This window comes from Eleutherodactylus coqui, chromosome 7 (genome assembly GCF_035609145.1).
Source record: "Eleutherodactylus coqui strain aEleCoq1 chromosome 7, aEleCoq1.hap1, whole genome shotgun sequence".
Classification (NCBI taxonomy): Eukaryota; Metazoa; Chordata; class Amphibia; order Anura; family Eleutherodactylidae; genus Eleutherodactylus; species Eleutherodactylus coqui.
Genome location: NC_089843.1, coordinates 208,591,206 through 208,617,974, shown reverse-complemented (window position 1 = coordinate 208,617,974; position 26,769 = coordinate 208,591,206). Strand labels below are relative to the sequence as shown.

At 47.3% G+C, this 26,769-nt stretch overlaps 2 protein-coding genes across 6 annotated transcripts in view; one reads left to right on the top strand and one right to left on the bottom strand.

Moving 5' to 3' along the window:
- The window catches only part of UBA6 (ubiquitin like modifier activating enzyme 6), a 68,549-nt gene extending 48,298 nt beyond the window's left edge, over nucleotides 1-20,251 (bottom strand). The window contains exons 1-11 of the mRNA XM_066574288.1: nucleotides 20,160-20,251; nucleotides 17,807-17,870; nucleotides 12,590-12,684; nucleotides 12,150-12,178; nucleotides 11,970-12,064; nucleotides 11,642-11,753; nucleotides 9,415-9,495; nucleotides 9,213-9,335; nucleotides 5,037-5,160; nucleotides 3,456-3,559; nucleotides 440-502 (exon numbers count right to left, since the gene is read on the bottom strand). Coding sequence (XP_066430385.1) covers nucleotides 440-502; nucleotides 3,456-3,559; nucleotides 5,037-5,160; nucleotides 9,213-9,335; nucleotides 9,415-9,495; nucleotides 11,642-11,753; nucleotides 11,970-12,064; nucleotides 12,150-12,178; nucleotides 12,590-12,684; nucleotides 17,807-17,847 — 867 coding nt within the window. The 5' untranslated portion in view covers nucleotides 17,848-17,870; nucleotides 20,160-20,251. The remainder of the gene's footprint in view (nucleotides 1-439; nucleotides 503-3,455; nucleotides 3,560-5,036; nucleotides 5,161-9,212; nucleotides 9,336-9,414; nucleotides 9,496-11,641; nucleotides 11,754-11,969; nucleotides 12,065-12,149; nucleotides 12,179-12,589; nucleotides 12,685-17,806; nucleotides 17,871-20,159) is intronic.
- A 273-nt stretch (nucleotides 20,252-20,524) lies between these two features.
- On the top strand, nucleotides 20,525-25,598 carry METTL18 (methyltransferase 18, RPL3 N3(tau)-histidine). 5 transcript variants are annotated; one of them, XM_066574287.1, is made up of 2 exons: nucleotides 20,525-20,602; nucleotides 24,430-25,598. In XM_066574287.1, the coding sequence occupies exon 2, from the start codon at nucleotides 24,501-24,503 to the stop codon at nucleotides 25,539-25,541; it is 1,041 nt and encodes a 346-aa protein (XP_066430384.1). In that variant the 5' UTR covers nucleotides 20,525-20,602; nucleotides 24,430-24,500; the 3' UTR covers nucleotides 25,542-25,598. The 5 variants fall into 5 exon arrangements, with proteins under 5 accessions (XP_066430384.1, XP_066430382.1, XP_066430381.1 ...); XM_066574285.1 differs by having other exon boundaries at nucleotides 20,525-20,639; XM_066574284.1 differs by having other exon boundaries at nucleotides 20,531-20,627.
- Nucleotides 25,599-26,769: the final 1,171 nt, after the last annotated feature.

Genomic DNA, 26,769 nt, shown 5'->3' with positions numbered 1-26,769 from the left:
CAGCTGATCACCAGGGGGCCGAAGGGTGGGTCATCAATAGTATGTTCTGGAAAATCCCTATTAAAGGAGTCTAGCCAGCTTTTCTGTCAGATAGGCTCAGTGTGGAGAACCGTCAGCCGTCTCCTGCTCCCCGGCGGCAGCTCCCCTGGCAGAGATCTGCCGCGGGATATCGCTATGCCCGTGGACAGGCAGCCTAAATGCTTATGCTTTTAAATGTCACATAGAAACTTTATAGAACAGCGTTTCCCACCTCCAGTCCTCAGGGACCCCCAACAAGTCATGTTTTCTGGATATCCTGTAGTAAGAACACCGGTGGTAATGTCTGAGGGACTGACAATAATTACATCACCTGAGGAAATCCAGAAAACATGACCTGTTAGGGAGCCTGGAGGAGCGGAGCTGGGAAACACGGCTCTGATGACGGCCTCATCTTGTTTACCTCGGGTTTGCTGAAATCTGCAATAAGATATTTTGGGTCCATTAACTGTTTTTCTAGTCTTTCCTGGAAAAGAAAAATAAGCATTGTGTGACATATACAAGTTCCCTCCTAAAATAGCAGAAACAAGACACAAAAGACGATGTTTCTTCTATATCTATCTATCTATATAAAGACGAAAGCCCTCACTGACCCATTCACTGACTGACTGACTCGCCAAAAGTTCTCCAACTTCCCGATGTCGTAGAAACATGAATTTTGGCACAAGCATAGATTATCTCCAAAATAGGAAAAGTAATTGGGTCCCAACTCGATTATTCAATTCTAGCGCAAAAGAATTGGCGTCGAAATTTAACATACATAATCTAAATCTGTCACTTCCCAATGTCATAGAAACTTAAAATTTGGCACGTGCATTGAATATGTCATAAATAGGAAAGTTAATGGGTCCCAACTCGATTTTTCAATTCTATGCGCAAAAGAATTAGCGTCCAAATTTTACGTACAGAATCTAATTCTCTCACTTCCCGGTGTCATAGAAACTCGAAATTTGGCAGGAGCATTAATTTTGTCATAGATAGGAAAAGCTAATGGGTCCCAACTCGATTATTTAATTCTAGCGCAAAAGAATTAGCATCCAAATTTTACGTGCGGAATGTAATTTTTTCACTTTCCGGTGTCATAGAAACGTGAAATTTGGCACGAGCATTGATTATGTCATAAATAGGAAAAGCTAAAGGGTCCCAACTCGATTATTCAATTCTATGCCCCAAAGAATTAGCGTCCAAATTTTATGTTCGTAATCTAATTCTCTTACTTCCTGATGTCATAGAAACTTGAAATTTGGCACAAGCATTGATTATGTCATAAATAGGAAAAGCTATTGGGTCCCAACTTCATTACTCAATTCTAAGCGCAAAAGAATTAGCGTCCAAATTTTACGTACGTTATCATCTAATTCTCTCACTTCCTGATGTCATTTTATATAAAGGACACGTCGCATGGTTACCCCCACATGGTGTTTCCTGCGTAATGCAAAGAACCATGCAAAATGGTGAACATATCTTTTTCCTCAGTATCTCTAAAGTAACCACGACTTCATAAGACTTTCCGTGTGAATAGATAAACACCAGTACCAAATTAACTCGGGCGAAGCCGGGTATATCAGCTAGTCTAATATATATCTCAAAACAAGCAGAGTTGATCAAGGTGATAATCTGTAACAAACTATCACTTACAAGGGAATCACGGAGTGACAAGTTTATAAACGTCCTTCACGTAGTTTATGTTACCCCCAACAGTACAGGACGTATTGCTTCACTATTTATACATTCCATATACATTTATTGGATGGTACTTCATTAGACAAGCCCTGCTGCCCTCCCATCGACAGGTACGGCTCATGTCCTTTTGGTATGGTCCGGTGTCATAAGGGGCTTTTAGACGGAACGAATATTCTTCAAATGAGTGAAAGTGAACTACAATCCTCCGGTCTAAAGGCAGCCAACAGCAAGTGACAATCGTTCACTTTTTGTTCTTGTAGGCATGAAAATCATCATCGGCGCACTCATTTTAACCCCTTAATAACATGGCCTATTTTGGGCTTAAGGACGCAAGGATTTTTGGCGAATTTTCTTCTCCATTTATCAAAAGTCATAACTTTTTTATTTTTCCATCGACGCGGCCGCATAAGGGCTTTTTTTTTGCGTGGCGAACTGTAGTTTTTATTGCTACCTTTTTGGGGTACATACGGCTTTTTTGATCACTTTTATTGCGTTTTTAGTGAGGCAACATGCTAAAAATTAGCATTTTGCCTGTTTTTTAGCTTTTTTAATCTACGCTTTTTTCCGTGCACACTCAGAAGCACGTGCAACTTATTGTATGTGTCGTTACGGACGCGACAATACCAAATATGTGGGGTTTTAATTTTTTTTTAAGTTAATCTGAGAAAAAGCATGAAAAAAGTTTTTTTCACTTTTTTTTTCAATTAATTTTTTTTAATCTTTTTTTTTTTTTTTACAACATTTGTGTCCCTCTGGGGGATTTTCACCACAGCCCTGATGATCGCTGTGATAAGGTATCACAGAGCTACTGCTCTGCCATGCCTTATCGCTTATGCAGCGATCTCAGGCACTGGCAAACACAGGACGCCAGTGCCTGGCGTCCTGTTGCCATGGCGGCAGGCCGGGCTCTCGCGATAACATCACGAGAGTCGGCCGAAGACACAGAGGGAGCGTGCTCCCTCTGTGAACTCTTTCCCTGCCGCGATCTACTTAGATCGCAGCAGGGAAGGGGTCAGCAGCAGGGGGGCGCATCTCCGATGCCCCCCCCCCCGCTGTTGCAGCAGGGGGCGCATCTCCGATGCCCCCCCCCCCCGCTGTTGCAGCAGGGGGCGCATCTCCGATGCCCCCCCCGCTGTTGCAGCGGGGGGGCGCATCTCCGGTGCCCCCTCCCCGCTGTTGCAGCGGGGGGCGCATCTCCGTTGCCCCCCCGCTGTTGCAGCAGGAGGCCGGCTGTGACTGACAGCCAGCTCCCGCTGCGGGATAGCGCGGGATCATATGTGATCCCGCGCTATCCCCACGACGTAAGTTTACGCTCTGTTGCGGGAAGTACCCTGCTCCCAGGACGTAAACTCACGCCCTGCAGCGGGAATGGGTTAAACAAAGCTTGTTCAATTCTTCTCATTCACTTAATTGTTCACTTCGAAAGACTGAACGATTCTCGTGAATGGACCAACGATGTATCGGCTGTATGAACAGGCTGAACGAGAGCGAAGGGGTAGCGATGATGTCACTCGCTCGTTTAAATGACAAATCGGTTTGTCTAAAAGGCCCCTAAATCCACGTCTAATTTCATCTTAAGCTTCTATTCTGCTCCTCTCTCATCCCTCCGTCTTTCTTCTCCCCACTACGGTCTGCAGACATAATGACATACTTCATAATACACCAGCTCACGTCCCGATCCCTAGGTCACTCTCTTATAAATACTTGTTGAGCGCCATTTCTCGGGAGCTACTTACGAAGCAGAAGGATTGTGGAATTTTAATCTGAATGGCTAATCCGCCGTGCTGGTAGGGGTCCATGTCGGATGTATCTCCAATGCTGAAGGAGTACGGGGATGTAACTGCAAAGAGAACACTACAAGTTAGAAGGAAGTTTACAAGTGGAAGAGGTCATTAAAGCGTACCTGTCTGTACAAGAGACGCTCACCATGAGTACTAGGTATAGTGCAGCCAAATCTATACCATGTTTCCCCAAAATGATTGAATGGCTGTGATTGGTTCATCGAGCGACAGCTCCAATTGGCTGAGCCGTGACGCTCGAGAACAAATCAGAGCAATCGCTTGCTGGAGGCGGGGATTTTCCAACCCCGTTACCAGCAAGCGATGCTTTTGGCGCTGCAAACTACATGGAAGCCTGCTGGAACTACGGAGAGCAGCAGGAGGGACCCAGACGGCGCCTACTAGGAAACTATAAGACATCCCCCCCCCGAAAATAAGACCCCGTGCCTCTTTTGGGGCAAAATTAATATAAGACAGGGTCTTAATTTCAGGGAAACAGGTTATCTAACATCAATATTGCTTTTTTTCCCCAACCCATTTGCATGGATTCTGTGAGGGGTCCAGACAGGGGAGATTTGCCCCGGAATTTCCATGCGGACTCTCCGCACAGAAGTTCTGCAGCATTTACAGTAGCAGCGAAGTGGATGAAATTTTGAAAATTTTGGGCAAAAGCTGCGGAAATGATCCACACAAAATCCATGCGGAACTTGATATGCAGTGAGGAATTGCATTTTGCAGCATTTTGATTTGATCACCGTTTCCACTGTGAAATTCACCCCTTTTATACGGGGGTGCGAATGCTACACAGAAATATGTGATAAAACCCGCACCAAGTGTATACGGTATATGAAACATGTGGTGTAACGAGGTGTAAATAATAGATATATACTCTACATGGGTAACCATTTCAGAAGGATTTAGTCACTAAAGAAACAAAAATCAACAAAGAACCCCAAATCTAGAGCGCGCAACGCGCCTCACCTGCACCCTGCGCGCGCAACGCGCCTCACCTGCACCCTGCGCGCGCAACGCGCCTCACCTGCACCCTGCGCGCGCAACGTGCCTCACCTGCACCCTGCGCGCGCAACGCGCCTCACCTGCACCCTGCGCGCGCAACGCGCCTCACCTGCACCCTGCGCGCGCAACCCGCCTCACCTGCACCCTGCGCGCGCAACCCGCCTCACCTGCACCCTGCGCGCGCAACCCGCCTCACCTGCACCCTGCGCGCGCAACCCGCCTCACCTGCACCCTGCGCGCGCAACCCGCCTCACCTGCACCCTGCGCGCGCAACCCGCCTCACCTGCACTCTGCGCGCGCAACGCGCCTCACCTGCAATCTGGGGCGCGCAACGCGCCTCACCTGCAATCTGGGGCGCGCAACGCGCCTCACCTGCAATCTGGGGCGCGTAACGCGCCTCACCTGCAATCTGGTGCAGGTAACACGTCTCACCTGTAATCTGGTGCAGGTAACACATCTCACCTGTAATCTGGTGCAGGTAACACATCTCACCTGTAATCTGGTGCAGGTAACACATCTCACCTGTAATCTGGTGCGTGGAGCAGTTTAACGAGGTCATTCCATTAACTTCACGGAAAGTCACAAATTGGCCAGATTCAAGATTGTGAGGGCGATTATCGAAGCAGGTGACCACACCGGGATTAGACTGCAGAGAAAACCACCAGAGAGACCGAGGAGGTTGTTTTATTAGGCAAACAGAAAATGGAGTAAGGCCGCTTTCACATCGGCGTTCAGATGTTGCATCGCAGATCCGGCTCAAACAACGAAGAAATAGCGCCGCATGCAGGACTTGTCCATCCGGTAAAATACCGGGCAGCTGAGCGGAAACCAAACGGACCCCATTATAGTCAATGAGGTCCACTTGGCGTTCGGTTCTGTCATAAGACCGGTCCTGTTGGACCAGGGGATTCCCTTTTTCTGCTCCTATAATGAAGCAGGAAACCGGAACGCCCGACGCAGATGTGAACGCAGCCGAAAATGTCACTTTAACCTCTTAACGACTGCCCATTGGCTCTTGACGGCAGATTCTACAGGTATGCCTTTGGGCATTGCTGCAGTAAACGGGGTTTAATGACCCACGGAGTTCATTTGCTCCACGAACAAGCCATCAGTAGCAGCCGCCTTCTGTCCTACAACAAGGACTGTCACATGATGAAAGACGACTCCCTCCCTACGATCAGATCACTGGGATCAGAGAGGCTGCAGTCATCCCTGGGGACCTAGAAAGGACCATTGGGCTCTGTTCAGGAAGCCCGCTATTGGGGCACACCATCATAGAGACCCATAGGGGCAGATTTACTTTGACCAATTTTGCGTCTCCCACTGCAGACGGAGCAGATGCTGCCAGGTACAGGATAGTAAAAAGAAATGGGGAGACATTAACCCCTTAAGGACACGGCCTATTTTGGCATTGAGGACAAAGCGATTTTTGGCATTTTTCCATCTCCATTTTTCAAAAGCCATAACTTTTTTATTTTTCCGTCGACGCGGCCGTATAAGGGCTTGTTTTTTGCGTGGTGAACTGTAGATTTTTTTTGGTACCATTTTTGGGTTCATAGACTACATTGTAAAACTTTTTTTTTTTTTTTATGATCGTAGGAAGAGAAAACGCATCAATTCTGCCATAGATTTCTTAGTTTTTTTAAAAAGCGTTAATTATGCAGCATAAATGATACAACACATTTTTTTCTGTGGGCCGGTACAGTTACAACGATACCAAAATTATTTTTTTTTAGGTTTTTTTCACTTTTCCACAATAAAAACCCATTTTTTTTGGAAATTCTTATTTTTTTCTAAACTTATTGCATTCAAAGTCCTGTAACTTTTTTATTTTTCCATGGACGGAGCTCTGTGAGGGCTTATTTTTTGCGAAACGAGCTGTATTTTTTTATTGGTACCATTTTGGGGTACATCTGTTTTTTTTATCACTTTTATTGCGCTTTATGGGAGGCAAAATGCTAATTGTTAGCATTTTGCCTCAGTTTTTTAGCATTTTTTTTTTAACGCTTTTTGCCGTGCAGGATAAAAAGCATGTTCAATGTATTGTACGCGTCATTACGGACGCGTTGATACAAAATATGTGGGGTTTTTAATTTTTTACTTTTTTATGCTAATATGAGAAAAAGCATAAAAAAAGTTTTTTTTGACTTTTTTTTACATTTTTATTTTTTGAACTTTATTTTTCTCTTTTTTTTACAACACTTGTGTCCCTCTGAGGGACTTTTACTGTGTTACACTTCAGATCGCTGCGATAATGCATGACAGGGCTTCTTCCCTGCCATGCATTATCGCTTACTATAGCCGGTATCAGGCGTCCTGTTGCCATAGCAACCATCCGGGCTCTCGCGATAATATCGCAAGAGCCGGCCGGAGACACAGAGGGAGCGCGCTCCCTCTGTGATTCCTTTCCCTGACGCGATCTACTTAGATCGCGGCAGGGAAGGGGTTAACAGCGGGGGACGCATCTCCGATGCCCCCCGCTGCGGCAGCGGGACGCCGGCTGTGACTGACAGCCGCCTCCCGCTGCGGGATAGTGCAGGATCATATGTGATCCCGCACTATCCCCAGGACGTACGTTTACGTCCTGTTGCGGGAAGTACCCTGCTGCCAGGACGTAAATTTACGTCCTGCAGCGGGAAGGGGTTCAAGGGGGCGACTGGTATTATAAAAACACGACTGATTACTTCCAAAAACAGCGCCATACCGTCTATGGAGCTGAGCTGCAATACCAGATACAACCCACGGACAGGAAAGGATAACATCTCTCGTTAAGGAGAGAACCTAGAAGGTGAGTGAGGAGACTTATTAGGCCATTCATGCTCCTCTGGGAGATATATGCAAATAAGGAAGATGGAACAATACCTCTACAGCACCACTTGTTGTTAGATCCTTTATACAAGACTGGGAATTGAAAAAAAACCCCAAAAGCTAGAATCCATACACAGACAGCTGTTTCGGGGCGTTTGCCCCTTATCAGAGTGCAGTAGGATTCTGGCTTGGCTAGCGAGAGGGATGTGACGTGAGTCGGGAAGGGCAGCATCTCTCCTTAAGGAGAGCACCTAAAAAGGTGAGTGAAGTGCACACTGATGAGGGGCAAAAACCCCGAAACAGCTGTCTGTGTATGGTTTTCTGGCTTTTGTTTTTCAATTCCCAATCATTGTTATAAAGACCTGTATAAAACGGTCTGACATTGATTTGTAGGATTGCTTCCATTCCAATAGGTGGCGCTGCAGGGGTATGGTTCCATTTTCCTCAATATCCTATGGACAAGCATGCTGCAGTTTTTGGAAGAAAGTTACTATATTTTTTCTAACTTTGCGCGACCACTTTTAACCCCTTAATGACACGGCCTATTTTGGCGTTGAGGACCAAACGATTTTTGGTATTTTCTCATCTCCATTTTTCAAAAGCCGTAACTTTTTTTTTTTTCCGTCGACGCGGCCGTATAAGGGCTTGTTATTTACGTGGCGAACTGTAGTTTTTATTGGTACCATTTTTGGTTACATAGACTATATCGTAAAACTTTTATTATTTTTTTTTATAATCGTAGGGAGAGAAAATGCATCAATTCTGCCGTAGATTTTTGGCTGTTAATTATGCAGCATAAATAACACAACATTTTTTTCTGCGGGTCGGTACGGTTACAACGATACCAAAATTCTTTTGGTATATTTTTTTAGGTTTTTCCCCTTTTCCACAATAAAAACCCTTTTTTCAGAAATTATAATTTTTTTCTAAACTCACTGCATTCAAAGCCCTATAACTTTTTTATTTTTCCATGGACGGCGCTCTCTGAGGTCTTATTTTTTGCGAGACGAGCTGTAGTTTTTATTGGTACCATTTTGGGGTACACGTTTTTTTTTTTTAATCACTTTTATTGCGGTTTTTGGGAGGCAAAATGCTAAAAATTTGCATTTTGCCTGTTTTTTAGCATTTTTTTTACTGCTTTTCGCCGTGCAGAATACCCACGTTTAATGCATTGTACGCATCGTTACGGACGCGTCAATACCAAATATGTGGGATTTTTTTTTTTTTTTTATGCTAATATGAGAAAAAGCATAGAAAGGGTTTAACTTTTTTTTACATTTTTATTTTTTGTACTTTATTTTGCTCTTATTTGTACACCATCTGTGTCCCTCTGAGGGACTTTTACTGCAGCACTGCAGATCGCTACGATAAGGCATGGCAGGACTTCTCTCCTGCCATGCCTTATCGCTTACTATAGCGATCATAGGCTATGGCAATACAGGACGCCGGTATCGGGCGATGTTATCACGAGAGCCGGCTGGAGTCACAGAGAAGTGGTTAACAGAGGGGGGTGGTTCATCTACTAGTGACAGCCAACTCCCGCTACGGGATAGCGCGAGATCTGCTATGATCTTGCGCTATTACTATGACGTAAGGGTACGTCATTTTGCGAGAAATACCCCGCTCCCATGACGTACCCTTACGTTATTTTTGCTATCCCGTGTTATTTCCTTGTCTGACCTGATGAGCACTGAAGCAGCAGCAGGGCGGGACGAGTGCTATTGCCATACAGCCTGCAATTAGTATATTCAACATGGTAGGAATCATTCCATTTCTCCCACAAACCCTTTCCACTAGATTTCTTATTATAACGGGAGTTGTACAGCTAGCAAATTTATATTTTAAAATGAAATAAAAAAAAAATTAAAAAATTTTTAAAAGTGTATTTACCTGCGTTATATTAGAAATAAAAACCTCCTTTGGCTCCTCCCCTGTGGTGTCCAGGACTTGAAATTCATCACCAAAGTCACAAAACACGTATGAGCATACGCCATAAGCATCTGAGCAGATGAACTGGAATAAAACAGTCACAATGAGCTGCGCCTACTGAAGTGTGCGCCGACAGACGACCACGGACAGCTGTAGAACTTACCTTTATAGGAGGCTCCTGGTCGTGACAAAAGTTATTGACTCGCTTCCTCAGGGAAAGCCGCGCTTCAGTTAATATAACGCACTGAGATAAAAATATAGAATTAGTACAAATGTATCATATCCAAGTTAGATAAGTGAAAGCTTGGAGGTCAGCAATTTATTTATTCCATCACAAACATATAAAATGAGAGAAATGAGACTTGGCATATATGGCAACCTTCATGTGGAACAGGGGTGTCAGACTCATCTTCACTAAAGGCCACATCAGCCTCATGGTGGCCTTCAAAAGACTGTACAGTAATAGTGGCCCCAGCAGTGACAGCCCCCCCCTCCATAGTGGCTCCAGCAGTGACAGGCTCCACCCCCCATAGTGGCCCCAGCAGTGAGGCTCCACCCCCCCATAGTGGCCCCAGCAGTGAGGCTCCACCCACCCCATGGTGGCCCCAGCAGTGACAGGCTCCACCCCCCCATAGTGGCCCCAGCAGTGACAGGCTCCACCCCCCCCCCATAGTGGCCCCAGCAGTGACAGGCTCCACCCCCCCCCCATAGTGGCCCCAGCAGTGACAGGCTCCACCCCCCCATAGTGGCCCCAGCAGTGACAGGCTCCACCCCCCCATAGTGGCCCCAGCAGTGACAGGCTCCACCCCCCCATAGTGGCCCCAGCAGTGACAGGCTCCACCCCCCCATAGTGGCCCCAGCAGTGACAGGCTCCACCCCCCCCATAGTGGCCCCAGCAGTGACAGGCTCCACCCCCCCATAGTGGCCCCAGCAGTGACAGGCTCCACCCCCCCCCCCATAGTGGCCCCAGCAGTGACAGGCTCCACCCCCCCCCATAGTGGCCCCAGCAGTGACAGGCTCCACCCCCCCCCATAGTGGCCCCAGCAGTGACAGGCTCCACCCCCCCCCATAGTGGCCCCAGCAGTGACAGGCTCCACCCCCCCCCATAGTGGCCCCAGCAGTGACAGGCTCCACCCCCCCCCATAGTGGCCCCAGCAGTGACAGGCTCCACCCCCCCCCATAGTGGCCCCAGCAGTGACAGGCTCCACCCCCCCCATAATGGCCCCAGCAGTGACAGGCTCCACCCACTCCATAGTGGCCCCAGCAGTGACAGGCTCCACCCACTCCATAGTGGCCCCAGCAGTGACAGGCTCCACCCACCCCATAGTGGCCCCAGCAGTGACAGGCTCCACCCACCCCATAGTGGCCCCAGCAGTGACAGGCTCCACCCACCCAATAGTGGCCCCAGCAGTGACAGGCTCCACCCACCCCATAGTGGCCCCAGCAGTGACAGGCTCCACCCACCCCATAGTGGCCCCAGCAGTGACAGGCTCCATCCACCCCATAGTGGCCCCAGCAGTGACAGGCTCCATCCACCCCATAGTGGCCCCAGCAGTGACAGGCTCCACCCACCCCATAGTGGCCCCAGCAGTGACAGGCTCCACCCCTAGTGGCCCCAGCAGTGACAGGCTCCACCCATAGTGGCCCCAGCAGTGACAGGCTCCACCCATAGTAATAGTGACCCCCTTAGTAGCCCCAATAGTAAGGGTCGCCTATTTTGGTGCCCCCAGTTGAAATAGTGCCCCGGTAGAAATAGAATCCCCTCTACTGGCCCCAGTAGTAGTAAATGACCCTCATAGTAGTCCCAGTAGTAATAGCGACCCCCCTATTGGCTTCTGTCCAGGCAGCATCCCTATAGGCATTCCACCAAACTAGCTTGCCACTGCATACAGGAGGAGACACGCAGACACCGGAGGAGAGGTCAGCAGTCACAGACTCTACATTGCTCCCGACAGACCGCTGCAGGTTGTAGAGAAAAGGTAGACAGCAGCACTATTGTGTAGAAAACCAAACTTGGTGAGGAGTGTCTATAGACAAGAAATGCCCGCACTTCAAAAAGGGTCTGGACCCATAGACCCAACGCAGGATATCCAAAAGTAGAGAGATGAGTGCGGCAGCTGAATATTGTAAAAATATCAAAACATTATTCCTCCATTGTGCATAAAATAGCGATGTGTCGATCAGAAGGTCAAGCTTTATCATGACAGATCGAAACGTGGCTATTTTATGTATAATGGAGGAATAAAGCTATTTTTACAATCCTCTGCTGCCGCACTCCACTCTACTTTTGGATGGACCGCTGCAGATGGCTGAGCGGAATGCTGGTTAAGTTGCTGCACGGCCGGTGGACCGTGTGTGATGTGGCGCACAAGAAAGGACTACTTCCTTACCTGGTACTGCTTCAGGAATGAAAGATCAGCGGACTCATCCAGCGGTATAGTCGACGATACTACTTGGACATACGGGTTGAGCTCTGCAACGTGGTGAAGGCATGCTTCAGCTCTGCAACACATCATAGCCAAATAGGTTTCAGAAGGACGATTATCACTTTACATAGAAGGTGATCCAGAGATAAGCAGGTCAGTGTAAGCTCTGTACGAGCGCCAACGAACTTAGCGGCGACACCAGCGCTCGTGCAGACGTTTAGCCGACAGTCGTCCCGTGTAAATATGGCGATACTCTACTACGACAACACAGGAGGTCGCACGTAGCACTTACCTATTATTCTGATTCCTGACATCATCTTCCCTGATAAAGAAATTAGTCCCAAGGTCCCAGGTTTCACAACATCGTGTGTCATGGATTGTCAGTGCCTGGTGGACAAAATACCCCTTTATAGATTACAGGCTTGGAAAAAAAACAAACAAACAACAAAAAACCTCACATTTATGTTTTTACCTTAATTCCAGCTAAAACAATGTTCTTGGCTAGAATGACAAGAAAAATTAATGAGTGAGGTAAAGCAATAAAATCGCACTTTTTCAGCCCAATATTGCCCTTGCGCATGTGAATGTCGCCTTAGGCTAGGCTCACAAGACCGCAGTTCACTGCATGCCGCGCGGGAATGTGCTGTACCGACACATCGTGTGAGCCCCGCCCCCGGCTGGACGTACGGCACATGCAGTACAGACGCCAGAACAGACCCGAGCAGACCGCACCATAAACATTGCTGGGGTCTGTTGCGCTCAGATGATGTTCGTCGTCTACAGTTATTACAAGCCAGCCCCTCCCTCTGTCAAACCCCTGTGTATTGGGCCAAATGGCCAAGATCTCCGATCCTGGCTGTTGGAGTTGGGTGAATGCAAAAAACATAAGAAGAGGGTGTTGATTACACTTACCTATCTCAACACCAAGTCCACCCATGCCACTGAGGAAAACATGGGACTGGGCCATTTTCTGCATAGCTGTATCACCCAGGACGTACCTTTGCCGGCTAAAATATAAAAAAAGATGTTAAAATTGGGATAGGTCATGCTAGATTGGCGAGGATCCCCGGCTCAGGATCTCTGCCGATCAGCTGTTTGCTGGACTAGTGGCCATTGTAAACAGAGATGAAGAACACACATCCGTCCGTATTGCAGCGACCGGGGTCAGCATTGACAGCAGACGCCCTTAATTATAACCATTATAAATGGTTTACACTTTTAATGTGGCCACAGATGGTAATAAGTTCTGCACGGTATGATAACTGCACCGAGTCACATGGTGTAAGGGAGACTAGAAGTGCCGATATTACACGGGGACCAAGCTTCACTTCTTTATTCTTCCACTGTTACAGCAGGAATGAGAAAACTGAAGGATCTCTCACTGACAGTCACATATTACAAGTCATAATACGACGAGGTCTTAAGACGTCAGTTAGATTATTAGTGTAAGTTATTTAACCCCTTCCCGCGCCAGGACGTACATTTACGTCCTGGAGCGTCGGGGTATGTATGCAGAGAGGTCGTGGGGGCGACCTCTCTGCATACCGTGCGGACGTCAGCTGTTTATACAGCTAACACCCGTGGGCAATAGCCGGAATCGGCCGTTCGGACAATCACGGTTATTAACTCTTTAACTGCAGCTGTCAATTCTGACAGTGGCATTCAAATCCCCCGAACGTACGCCCCCCCCGCGGTGAGATCGGGGGAGCCATGCAGGTGTCATGGCAGCCGGGGGCCTTCGAAAAAGGCCCCAGGGCTGCCTTAGAAGACTGCCTATCAAGCCATTCCCGTGGGGTGGCTTGATAGACTGCTTGTTAAATTGCAGTATGACGTAATGCCTGTTAAATTGCAGTATGACGTCGCTCCTGCATTACCTCATACTGCAGGAGCGATCAAAGCATCGCATATTGCATTCCCCCAGGGGGACTTAAAAGCAAAGTAAAAATAAAAATTTTTTTTTTTTTTTAATAAAAAAAACTATGTAATAAAAGTTTAAATCACCCCCCTTTATGCCATATCTGTAATAAAAAAAATCTAAAATGGTAAAAAAAACATATTTGGTATTGCCGCGGCCGTAAAAGTCCGATCTATCAAAGTAGCACATTATTTAACCTGCACGGTGAACGTCGTTCGAAAAACAAAATACAAAAAGAAAAAAAAAAAAAAAAAGGAACGCCAGGAATGCACTTTTTCAGTCACCCTGTCTCCCAGAAAAACGCAATAAAAAGCGATCAAAAAGTCGTATGTATTCCGAATTAGTACTAACACAAAATACAGGACATCCCGCAAAAAATGAGCCCTCGCTCAACTACGTCGACGGAAAAATAAAAAAAAGTTATTGCGCGCACAAGATGACGGCAGAAAATAATTGAAAAAATTAAATGTCTTAAAAAAATAGTATAGTAAAAAAAACAACAAAAACATAACAAGTTGGGTATCGTAGTAATCGTACTGACCCATTGAGTAAAGTTATCATGTTGTTTTTGTTGCATTTTATGTGCCGTAGAAACAAGACGCACTGAAAGATGGCGGAATGTAGTTTTTTTTTCCATTTTACTCCACTTAGAATTTTATGTTTTTCAGTACATTATATGGTACGGTAAATGGCCCCATTTAAAAATACAACTCGTCCCGCAAAAAAAAAAAAAAAAAAACAAGCCTACAAACAGCGACATCGATGGATAAAGGAGTTACAATTTTTTTAAAGGGGGGAGGAAAAAAACGAAAATGGAAAAAAAAAAGGCCCCCGTCATTAAGGGGTTAATCACTTATTGTTAAAAACAATCCCTCCCCTAGAAGACGTTGTGGTTTTGCTGTTAATGTCGTTTTGCTGTTAAACCCGTCCTGCAGTTCCATCTCAGGCAGATCTGTAAATGATGACAATTGTGGTGATTAGATGGTCTTGTCACCTGAGACCCTAAAAGTGGTTCCCCCTTGGCCTGTAAGAGGCTCTCGGATGCTCCTTGTGTGCAGTGACCTTTTCTTCCGCTTGTGTACAGCTTGTTGACCACTAGACGCCTCTACGATGCCGAGAAGAGATTTCACTTCGTTAACAGAGTCTGAGAGGGGCGCATTATTGTGGTGTGAGAAGCTGGATGGTCATAGCGATGAATTCTCCCCCACCGGCCGCTCTGACCAGACTGTTAGGAGGTGTTGGGACCAGTGGATGTGTGAGGGCACACAGGTCGATCGGGTTTAGGACGCCCCCTACAGACCCCAGTAGAGAGGAGCGTCTGACCAGACTGTTAGGAGGTGTTGACACCAGTGGATGGGGACACACAAGGTGACTGGGCTCAGGACGCCTCCTACAGACCACCAGTAGAGAAGAGCGTCTGACCAGACTGTTAGAGGGTGTTGGGACCAGTGGATGTGTGAGGGCACACAAGGTGACCGGGCTCAGGATGCCCCATACAGACCACCAGTAGAGAAGACAGTCTAACCAGACTGTTAGGAGGTGTTGGGACCAGTGGATGTGTGAGGGCACACAAGGTGACCGGGCTCAAAACACCCCTTACAGACCACCAGTAGAGAGCAGCGTCTGACCAGACTGTTAGAGGGTGTTGGGACCAGTGGATGTGTGAGGGCACACAAGGTGACCGGGCTCAGGATGCCCCATACAGACCACCAGTAGAGAGGAGCATCTGACCACATTGTTAGGTGTTGGGACTAGTGAATGGGGACACAGAAGGTGACTGGGCTCAGGACCCCCGACAGAGCACCAGTAGAGAGGAGTGTCTGACCAGACTGTTAGGGGGTGTTGGGACCAGTGGATGTGTGAGGGCACACGAGGTGACCAGGCTCAGGACATCCCCTACAGACCACCAGTAGAGAGGAGCGTCTGACCAGACTGTTAGGAGATGTTGGGACCAGTGGATGTGTGTGGGCACGCAAAGTGACCGGGCTCAGGACACCCGACAGATCACCAGTAGAGGAGCGTCTGATCGTCAGACAAGCACCAGCAACTCCAACTGTTTCATTGTCAAGCACCCGGAGACAGGGGAGCCATTGTTACACCTCTGTGTCTGTTGGAACAGTTTCCAGGCACTTGGCTAAGGGACATTTGGTCTCATGGCGCCAGATACATGAACGGCCTTTCACACCCATCAATGCCTCCATTTGCACTGGGATCATGAACAACTAAACCGGATGCTACAGAGTGGAACAAGGTTGTCTTCAGCAACAAATCCAGGTTTAGTTTGGTCACTGATGACGATCGTGTTCATGTCTGGAGACCTCAGGGTGGGCGCCTCAAACCTGCCTTTGCTGTGGAGCAGCACACTGCCCCCACTGCTGGTGTGATGGTGGGGGCGGCCATCGCATACAACAGCCGGTCACCCCTAGTAGTGGTACGAGGGACAATGACATCTCAGTGATCGGTTCAGGACATCCTGCGGCCACATGTGTTCCTCTCATGGTGGCTTCCAATAGGCAGCAGGATAATGCTCGGCCGCACACACAAGGGGGGGGGGGGGGTCACAGGAAGCCCCCACATCATTGTCCCACTTCCGTGGCTGGCCGGTCACCAGATTTATCATATGTAGGAGACCATCTGCGACACCAATTGTGACATGCTATGAGTTTGCACGATCTAGATCCTCCATTACAGCAAATTTGGAGCAATACGCCACAGGATACCAAGCGGAACCTGTATGCCTCCATGCCACGCGTATCACATCTTGTATTCAGGCTAAATGGATTTTCATATCCAAATAATGCGCCCCCCTCTGGTAACGGGGTGAAATCTCTTCTCTGCGTTGTAGAGACATCTAGTGGTCAACAAGCTCTACAAATGGAAGAAGAGGTCCCTACACACAAGGAGCCTCTGAGAGCCTCTTACAGGCCAAGGGGGGAACCACTTTTAGGGCCTCCGGTGACAAGACCGTCCATCTAATCACCACAACTCTCATCATTCACAGATCTGCCTTAGATGGAACCGCATGCCAGGTTTAACAGCAAAAAGACAACTTCTTCTGGGTGTCTGATTCTTCTTTTGACAGAATGTACATGGCAATGGTCAGTCAGCGGTGAGGGGAACGGGAAGAGCTAAGTGGAGAGCTCCCCTCATAAATACAGCAAACTCCTAACTATCAGTCGGCTGCATTCCTTTGGGTGCCATTAGCCAAACGGCGTCCTTGGTGCTAATAGAGCAGTGGACTGGTCTTTATAACATGCTGCCCATAACTACAGAAGCATATTACGGTGATAGAATCGCATATCATGTTTTAGATACATGCATTGGAATAAAAGAGGATCTTAAAAAAAAAAAAAAAAAAAAAAAAAAACTTTACAAAAAAATGTACATTAACCCTTTAACGTCCAATGACATACAATTACGTCATGGAGGTGGTAGACCAGCTACTGGTGTATCTTGATGCCACCAGGAAGTTAGGGGTTTGACAGGGCTTCCATGCAGGAATGCCCCTCTCACACCCCTAGCTCCGGATTGGCTAAATGCAAGCAGGTCCTAGGAGCAGCGTCTGCCCCACTCCTGACAGAGCGCTCAGCTCATGACACTGTGCACCCGCTAATCCCCGCTCTTCACACTGCGCTCCTGGTCCCCCCCTGCAGAACAGCGCTGCCAAGTGGGCACTGCGCTCCCGGTTTCCCACCAGGCTCCCCTCTCCGCTGCGCTCACCCCCACAGAACAGCGCTGCCACGTTTAGGCGAAGACTGTGTTGCCGGCTCCACTCCATGCTGGGCTCCCCGCTCACCACCGCACGGCTCCCCGCTCACCACCGCACGGCTCCTCGCACGCAACTGGAGTCCACCGGCTGCCACCTTCCCACCGCTACAAGGGAGCATCGTCCATGAGGTTCTGCAGGGAGGCCACTACAGGACCTGTGAGCCCAATGACAGGAACACAGACGGCCAGCCAATGACGGCCAGGGGGCGTGAACCCCCTGTCAAACACACTGTATCTTGCCTCGACCACTACTTCCGGTGGCGTCAAGATACACCAGTAAATTAAGCACAGCCAACTGACCACAGCTACTCTCTCATGACTTGGTGCTTGCACTTTACGTACTCTGTGACATCCGACTTCATCTTGTTTTTAAATCCAATGCAATAAGTGATTTTGCGCCACTTTATCCCCGTATTACTGCACTGTAGTAGTAGCACATTACTCACCTGTAAAGACCATCATCAATTTCCATGGAGTCTGCAGCCATTGTGAGGATTGATCTTCTGGGCCCTACAAAATACCAGAAAGACAGAAGACTTGTTGAGTCTTATTTTATAGCTGTCAAAAGCGTCACGGAAAACCAAGTGCCAAAAACACAAGTGTAGCCCTGCGGTCCTGTACGGCAGAGCTCACACTGGTCACTACGTGTTGTAGGCACACCACCTCCTCATCGTCACAGGTCCGTAGCATTTGGGGAAATTGGTGTGAGGTCAGGGATTGTGGCTACAGTATATAGAGGAAATATGTATTTCGGAGCACTTGTCATGCCCTACGCAGCCGGAGCCTATGGAGGTCAGATAGATATCAACGCCTTAAGGTGCAGGGTGTTTCAGTCCTGAAGGGCACATTTTAGGGATTTTACCCATATGGTGGTTTTACAGCCCTATTTTTTTCCAGTTAGCAAAACTATTTTTACTGCATTTTTTACCCCCTTAGGCCGCCTGTCCACGGGCGGATAGATCATTTAAAGTCACCGCGATTAACCTATCATTAGGATAGGCTCATTGTGGAAAATTGCGGAATGTCGCGATTTTTAGACACGAGCAAAAAAAAAAAAAAAAAAAAATCACAATGGATTCCCTGCTCATGTACATTGGGCTGCGCTTTCCATAGTTATCCTATGGGAAAGTGTTTCGAGCGTGATCCGCGTGCGATTTATCACCGCAGATCACACTATGAACTATCGCCCGTGGACGGCCAGCCTTACATATAGGCTCACGGATCGTACGTAACAATGTCGTTTAACCCCTAAATCATGAGCTTATATTTTGGGTTAAGGACCAAATGATTGTCGACATCATATTGCAAGAGCCACAACTTGCTGACAGAGGAGGGCTAGGGGTTTTATTTGGACAAGTTTTTGTTTTTAATGGCGCCACTCTGGGTACATAGACTGTGTCGGATAACTTGTTACATTTCTTCGGAGGGGGAATCCCTCAGGGGGGGGGGGGGGGGGGGGGAATCCCTCAGGACTTCCACCAGTGGTTTTAGGTTTTGTTTTTGCCCAGCATTCCGCATTCAGTAAAAAAATACCATAATAACGTTCTTATCGGTTCGGCACGATTACTGCAATATCAGGTTGAGGGCTTCTTCAGACGACCGTATATCTGCCGGGTATTCACGCTGAGCCGATATACGGCGTCCCTCTCTGCAGGGGGAGGAGGCTGGAAGAGCAGGGAGCAGCCACTGAGCTCCCGCCCCCTCTCCACTATTTGCAATGAGAGGAGGCAGGGCGGAGCTAAGTTCCGGGAAGTTCCCACCCCCTACTATTGCAAATAGTGGAGAGGGGGCGGGAGCTCAGAGCACTGCTCCCGGCTCTTCCAGCCTCCTCCCCCTGCAGAGAGGGACGCCGTATATCGGCTGTGCGTGAAAACCGGGCCGATATGCGATCGTCTGAATAAGCCCTCAGAGAGATTTTTTTTGTTACTGTTACTTATTGGGTGTTTAAACAAATTTTGGTACTTTATCCATTTAAGGAGGGGCGATGCATGTTTTTTAAACTGGATTTTTTCTTTAAAAATCAAAGTTTAATGAACTTTTTTTTCTATTACTATTTTTTTAGTCCCTGAAGGGAACTTAAAAATTGTGATTGTTCGATCGCTAGTACGGTACACTGCATTACTTGGGTAGTGCATTCTACTAAACCTATGACAGTGGCCTGTTAGAGGAGGCGGGGTCTAATAGGCTGAGTCACAAAGTAACAGCCTTTGTTAGGCATCCGGGTGCCATGGGAACCTATTAGAACCTTAGCATCACATCGTGGGGTACCGGCAGGTGACAGAAGGAGCCCCTCCCCCTGTCATCTGCAAATGCTTTGTGGCACGCAAGGGGTTAATCTGCCAGGATCTGCGGTTTCGCCGCAGCTGGCGGTTAGAGCAGAAGCCGGGCTGTCAGTGGTCACCAAGCCAAAAGATGCGCAAATTAAAAGGCCATTAGTGAGGCCGGTAAAAAAGGCGTATCAGCAATCAATAAGGGGTTAAAAAAAACCATCCCCCACAATTAATTCCCCCCCATCCTACAGAATAATCGGATGCATCCCCAATCCCACAAGCAGGGCCGGGCATGCAGGCAGGAAGGCAAGCCCTCGTGTAAGAAGCAGTCAGCCCGGCGGTTGGAGAAGGGTTTCTGCGATTTCCTTCTTCCAGATCTCCTCGCACCCCCATTGATATGTGTCAGCAGGTTTTACTGCAGCACCAGGGGGAGGTAAGCTGGGAGAACTCCCGGGCAGCTGGTGGAGAGGCGCCGGTCTAGCGATCACACCTCTCCAGCCCGCACGCAGGAGAATGAATAACCACTGACCTCAACTACAGCTGCTGCAGTTCCGTGTCGGCCGGGGAAGGAAGACCCGGGGAAGAGAAAGACAGAAAACTACAACTCCCACAATCCCTTGCGTCAGCAGGAAGTCGGTGCTATTCAATTCTCTACAACTTTATTAATCTGTAGTACAGCGACCAGTCACGTGCTCAGGCACAGATCCTTGGGGCTGGCTGGAATTTGCGTGCGCAGAAGAGACAAACGTGTCGGGAGCGTATAATAAAATCAACACCTCTGCCCTATTCAGCAATTCCAGCAACCAGATTGGTTGTTTAGGATGACTGATTCAACCTGATTGGTTGTTAGGGCGGAAGTGTTGATGAAAATGTTAATATGCAATGCTGGTTGGTCGGGAAGGTAGAGAGGGCGGAGCTATGTGCGGAGAGCCCCGTGCTTGACCGTGTCTGCGGCCTACATTGTCGGAGAGGGTTCGTCACTCTGTGCTAGCTGGATGTAGGCTTCAATGTAATGCATAGCCGCCATGTGAGGAGTGCAGAGGGCCGGGCGCGGTGATTGCATCCTGCGGGTGGCAGTATGTTATATAGCCTGGTAGTAGTAGCAGAAAGTCTGTGCTAACGGTGCTGCACCTATACAACTACATACATGGGACACACATGCACCTATACATCTCACTTATGGGACACACATGCACCTATACAACTACATACATGGGACACACATGCACCTATACAACTACATACATGGGACACACATGCACCTATACATCTCACTTATGGGACATTACACACATGCACCTATATAAATATATATAATGTTGTAGGAACATTACATACATGCCGCTATAGAAGACATTAAATGCATGCACCCATACGTCTCACGTATGGGACATTACACACATGCACCTATACATCTTACATATGGGACATTACATACATACATGCACCTATACATCTCACATAGGAAAATTACATGCACCTATACGTCTCACGTATGGGACATTACATACATGCACCTATATGTCTCGCATACAGGATATTACATACGTGCACCTATACATCTCACATATGGGACATTACATACATGCACCTATACATCTCATGTATAGGAGATTACATACATGCACCTATACGTCTCACATACGTGACATTACACACATGCACCTATACATCTCATGTATAGGACATTACATACATGTACCTATACGTCTCACGTATGGGACATTACAAAAAATGCACCTATACAATTCACATACCGGACATTACATACATGCACCTATACATCTCACATACAGGATATTACATACATGCACCTATACGTCTCATGTATGGAACATTACATACATGCACCTATATGTCTCACATACAGGATATTACATACATGCACCTATACGTCTCACTTACAGGATATTACATATGTGCACCTATCTATCTCACATACGGGACATTGCATACATGTACCTTATACGTCTCACGTATGGGACATTACATATATGCCCCTTTACATCTCACATACGGGATATTACATACATGCACCTATACATCTCACATACGGGACATTGCATACATGTACCTTATACGTCTCACGTATGGGACATTACATATATGCACCTATACATCTCACATACGGGATATTACATACATGCACCTATACATCTCACATACGGGATATTACATACATGCACCTATACATCTCACATAATCCATCTATAATCGGCTGCCTGCTTACTGTAAATAGAGGCGGCTGGGGGGGGGAGTATTCCCGGGCCGCTCTGCCTGCGTGCATAGAGCGATCACCACTGGGACGTCTGCGCCGATACTTGTCCTATACAAAGTGGCCTATGGTGTTCTCTTCAGTGCATTGGGGGCTGCAAACTTCGCTTTCAAGGACTGATCTCTGTGCAGCAACATCAGAGGAGATTATCAATAATTACTAATATTTCTTAAGCTCCCCGGCGTCTGTGTGACTCGGCCCGCATGCTGCAAGATTAACGGAAAAAACAATAGCATCATTAAGGTTTTGTTTCTGCTTGCCTTCCAAAAAAATGTATTAAAAGTTACACAAGGCATGACATGTACCCCAAAACGGTACCAATAAAAACTACAGCTCATCACGCAAAAAACAAGCCCTCATATGGCCATGTCAACGAAAAACTAAAATGTCATGGCTTTTGAAAAATTTAAATGAAAAACCCCTCCCAAAATTGTCATGTCTTTAAAGGGGTTGTCCCGCGAAACAAAGTGGGGGTATACACTTCTGTATGGCCATATTAATGCACTTTGTAATGTACATTGTGCATTAATTATGAGCCATACAGAAGTTATTCACTTACCTGTTCCGTTGCTAGCGTCCTCGTCTCCATGGTGCCGTCTAATCTTCAGCGTCTAATCGCCCGATTAGACGCGCTTGCGCAGTCCGGTCTTCTCCCTTCTGAATGGGGCCGCTCGTGCCGGAGAGCGGCTCCTCGTAGCTCCGCCCCGTCACGTGTGCCGATTCCAGCCAATCAGGAGGCTGGAATCGGCAATGGACCGCACAGAAGACCTGCGGTCCACCGAGGGTGAAGATCCCAGCGGCCATCTTGGTAAGGTAAGTAAGAAGTCACCGGAGCGCGGGGATTCGGGTAAGTACTACCCGTTTTTTTTTTTAATCCCTGCATCGGGTTTGTCTCGCGCCGAACGGGGGGGCTATTGAAAAAAAAAAAAAACCCGTTTCGGCGCGGGACAACCCCTTTAAGACCCAAATAAGGCCATGATGAGGGCTTCTCTCACGTGGCGGTATCGTTACCAGGAGTGGAGTGTTGTTAGTAGAGATGAGCGAGCATACTCGATAAGGCAAACTACTCGAGCGAGTAGTGCCTTATGTGAGTACCTGCCCACTCGTCTCTAAAGATTCGGGGGCCGGCGGGGAGGAACGGGGGTGGGAGAGCTCTCTTCCCCCCCCCCCCGCTCCCCGCCGCAACTCACCTGTCACCCGCGCCGGTCCCTGAATCTTTGGAGACAAGCGGGTAGATACTGGGCTAAGGAGCTACTCGCTCATCTCTAGTTGTTAGCCGTTTAGTCGACCCTCGGCTCCCTCCCTCCATGTTTTTCGGTTTTGCACTGCTTCTTTCAGTTGTTTGATACCCATGCCCGTATCAGCTCTGACGGTATCAAGCGGAGTCTACAGAATACAAAAATTTGCTTGTCTTCCATATTTTGGCCCCACTCCTGGATTTAGCTTACAAATACTGATCACATTGCTGCTGCGTGAAAGAGGCCTTGCCTGCAAGGTAGATGTTGTCACAGCAGAACCCCCCCCCCCCCCCAAAAAAAATTGCTTCATTGTAGTTTATTTTCTCTTAATCTCCCTCTAAGAAAATGTTTGAATGCATATGTGCTCCACAGTTGTGCCAGTAAAAATACCCCCCACCCCTCAACTATATGAGTCCTTTTACGGCTACATCGACAGAAAAATAATATGGGTCTCGGAAGGCAATGATGAAAAAAAATGGCAGCATCCTTAAAGGGGTTAACAGTTTCTTAAATCAATATGTAAACCATTTCACACAGAAGTATCAGCAGTATTTTTTTTTTCTTTTCAAGTATCAGCAGTATTTTTGGCCATTATTAGTTGTATCTTGCGTTTTTCACCAGTTGTTCATTCTGCAGGCTATAGCTCTAATTCTTGGGTTTCCCTGAGCTGGGTGGGTGGAGATTAGCTGCTATCATGTCTCCCATACACATAGAAAAGCAGGATCTCTTTCTCTCCATCTCTCTGTAGAACACCCTCAGAAGTAACAGCATTGTAGAGGACATTATACAGAAGTACTGAGCAGTGTAGATGTGATTTCAGTAGCTAAGAAACAGTAAAACACTAGAAGCTGCAGCAGCAGTTCTCTGTGAGTTTCTGATCCTGTCTCCTAGCAGCTCCCTCTTCCTTTCCTCTCCATAGATTTCTGTAGGTAACTTGAGACAGCAGGAAGCAAAGGCACACCTTCACTTATATGTAATTGCATTTAACCCTTTCCAATCCACTGTCTGACGTCTAAAGACATTTTGATTGAAGCGTGTACAGCTCCGATGTCAGAAGACGTCCGGCAGGGTATTCTTACTGTATATTACTGGCCGCTATGTTGTCAGGGGCCTCTCCAGCATATCACATACCGCAGTATTGGCTCTAGCCAGCAGATGGCGCCATTGTATAATGGCAGAAAGAGAAAGCCCCCCTAGGAAACTGTGAATCCAAAATTGGATTGCAAAGGATTAAAAAAAATGTCTTGTTATGCGTTTAATTTAATTCATGATTTTCTATTTTGTAGGACAGTAGGCATAGGACACCAAAGGATCGCATTTTTTGAAGACCCCCTCTTGTATCGTACAAGTCACTACAATGTCATTTCAATTTAATTTCAATATTGAAGAGACAGAAAGCAGTCCAAGTGAAAGTGAAAAAAGCCCATCAAAGCACGGCCCGATAACAGAAAACAACGACGGAAAACTAGAAAACGGCGATCACTCCACTGGATCGAGGCAAAAACAGCGTGTCAAAAACAGCGAAAGCCACAGTGCCGATAGTGATAACACATTATCCTACAAGCCGGCTACCGAACACAAGATCCCTGAAGACGTTTGCAGCGTGTTGGAAAGTAAAGTTGTTGAAAGCGGCTCGGGCCTACAATATGTAAATGTGTCGGTTGTAGAGATGGTATTGTCGAAGTCGGACGTGTCTTCTAGTGAAGACATAGTGAAGAAATCCATCACTTCCAACTCCGATCTTATTTCTGGTGTATATGAGGGAGGAATGAAAATTTGGGAGTGCACGTTTGATCTTCTAAGATATATTGAAGATGAAGATGTTAACCTTGAAGATAAAAGGGTTTTGGATCTCGGTTGTGGAGCCGGATTGTTGGGGATAGTTTCCTTGAAACAAAAAGCCAAAATAGTTCATTTTCAGGACTACAACAGCACCGTGATAGAAGAGATCACCATTCCCAATGCTCTGGTGAACTACAACAGTGACCATGTAACCACAAATACCGATGGCGAACCTCGTGGGAAAAGAGTGAAAAAATCCGAGGTGAAGGCTGGACCGTTATCCAAGTGTCGCTTCTTCTCTGGGGAGTGGTCTCATTTTACGCAATTAATGCAAAATCAGGTGCCGCCCATGAAATATGATGTTATCCTAACCTCAGAGACCATATATAATCCTACTTACTACGGCGCACTGCTAGACGTCTTTCAGAATCTATTGGCTAATGATGGAATTGTCTACCTGGCCAGCAAGTCCCATTACTTTGGAGTCGGAGGGGGGGTTGATCTTTTTGAAAACTTCGTGAAAGAGAGTAATTTGTTTAATATCCGTACTCTAAAAATCCACGATGACGGACTCCAAAGAGTGCTGCTCAAGTTAGACTTTAAACGGGACTCGTAACGAATGTTTGTATGGTACCTGGAAAATAAAAATGATACTTTTCAGTTGTAAGATTAAGATTGAATGAAGATTCTGAGGGATTCTTATTGACACTTATTCCTTGTTAACCCTTTCCAATCCACTGACGTCTGAAGACATTATGATTTAAGGCTGTACAGCTCCGATGTTGGTAGACGTCCGTCGGGGTTCTCTTACTGTATATTGCCAGCCTCTCTGCTGTTGGAGCCTATTAGAGATGAGCGAGCACCAAAATGCTCGAGTGCTCGTTACTCGAGTCGAACGTTCAGTGATGCTCGAGAGTTCGTTTCGAGTAATGAACCCCATTGAAGTCAATGGGCGACTCGAGCATTTTTGTATATGACTGGTGCTCCGCTGAGGTTTTCATTTGTGAAAATCTTAGCAAATCACCAAAGTCATGAAAAAAACACAGAAATGGATAGGGCAGGCGAGGAGCAACATGCAGGGCTGCATTTCGGGCTCCGATGTCTCACTATTAAGCGACAATAGTGGCAAGAGTGAGACCCCCGCCCCAGCACTGTAACAGCTGTGGCAGAGAAGAACGATGTTAGCCCATTGAATTCAATGGAGCCGGCAATACAGCCGGCTCCATTGAAAGCAATGGGCTGCCGGTGAGCGCGGGATGAATTTTCGGGAAGGGCTTAAAAATATAAGCCCTTACCTGAAAATCATCCTAAAATGTGTAAAAATAAAAAAAAATGTATACTCACCATGTCCCGGCAGACGGAGCTAAATGACAGCTGAGAGCTGCCCCTGATTGGTCCCTGCGCTGAGCCAATCAGAGGCAGCACTCACTCACCCATTCATGAATTCATGAATGGGTGAGTGAGAGCTGCCTCTGATTGGTGAGGCTGTGACCAATCAGAGGCAGCTCATTCAGCAGGCGGGGATTTTAAATCCCTGGCTGCTGAATACTACTCACAGCAGTTCAGGAGAACTGCCGGCCGGCCGCGGCTGAACTCCGTCTGCCGGGACAAGGTGAGTATATTTTTTTTTACTTTTTACACATTTCTGGATGAATTTCAGGGAAGGGCTTATATTTTTAAGCCCTTCCCGAAAATTCATCCCGCGCTCGCCGGCAGCCCATTGCTTTCAATGGAGCTGGCTATATTGCCGGCTCCATTGAATTCAATGGTCAGTGCTCGTTTAATCGAGACGAGTACCGCGTGGTGGTCGTCTCGAGTAACGAGCATCTCGAGCACCCTAATAC

What these genes read in the sequence shown, in the direction of transcription:
- METTL18 (XM_066574287.1), top strand. Translation starts at nt 24,501, where the DNA reads ATGTCATTTCAATTTAATTTCAATATTGAAGAGACAGAAAGCAGTCCA.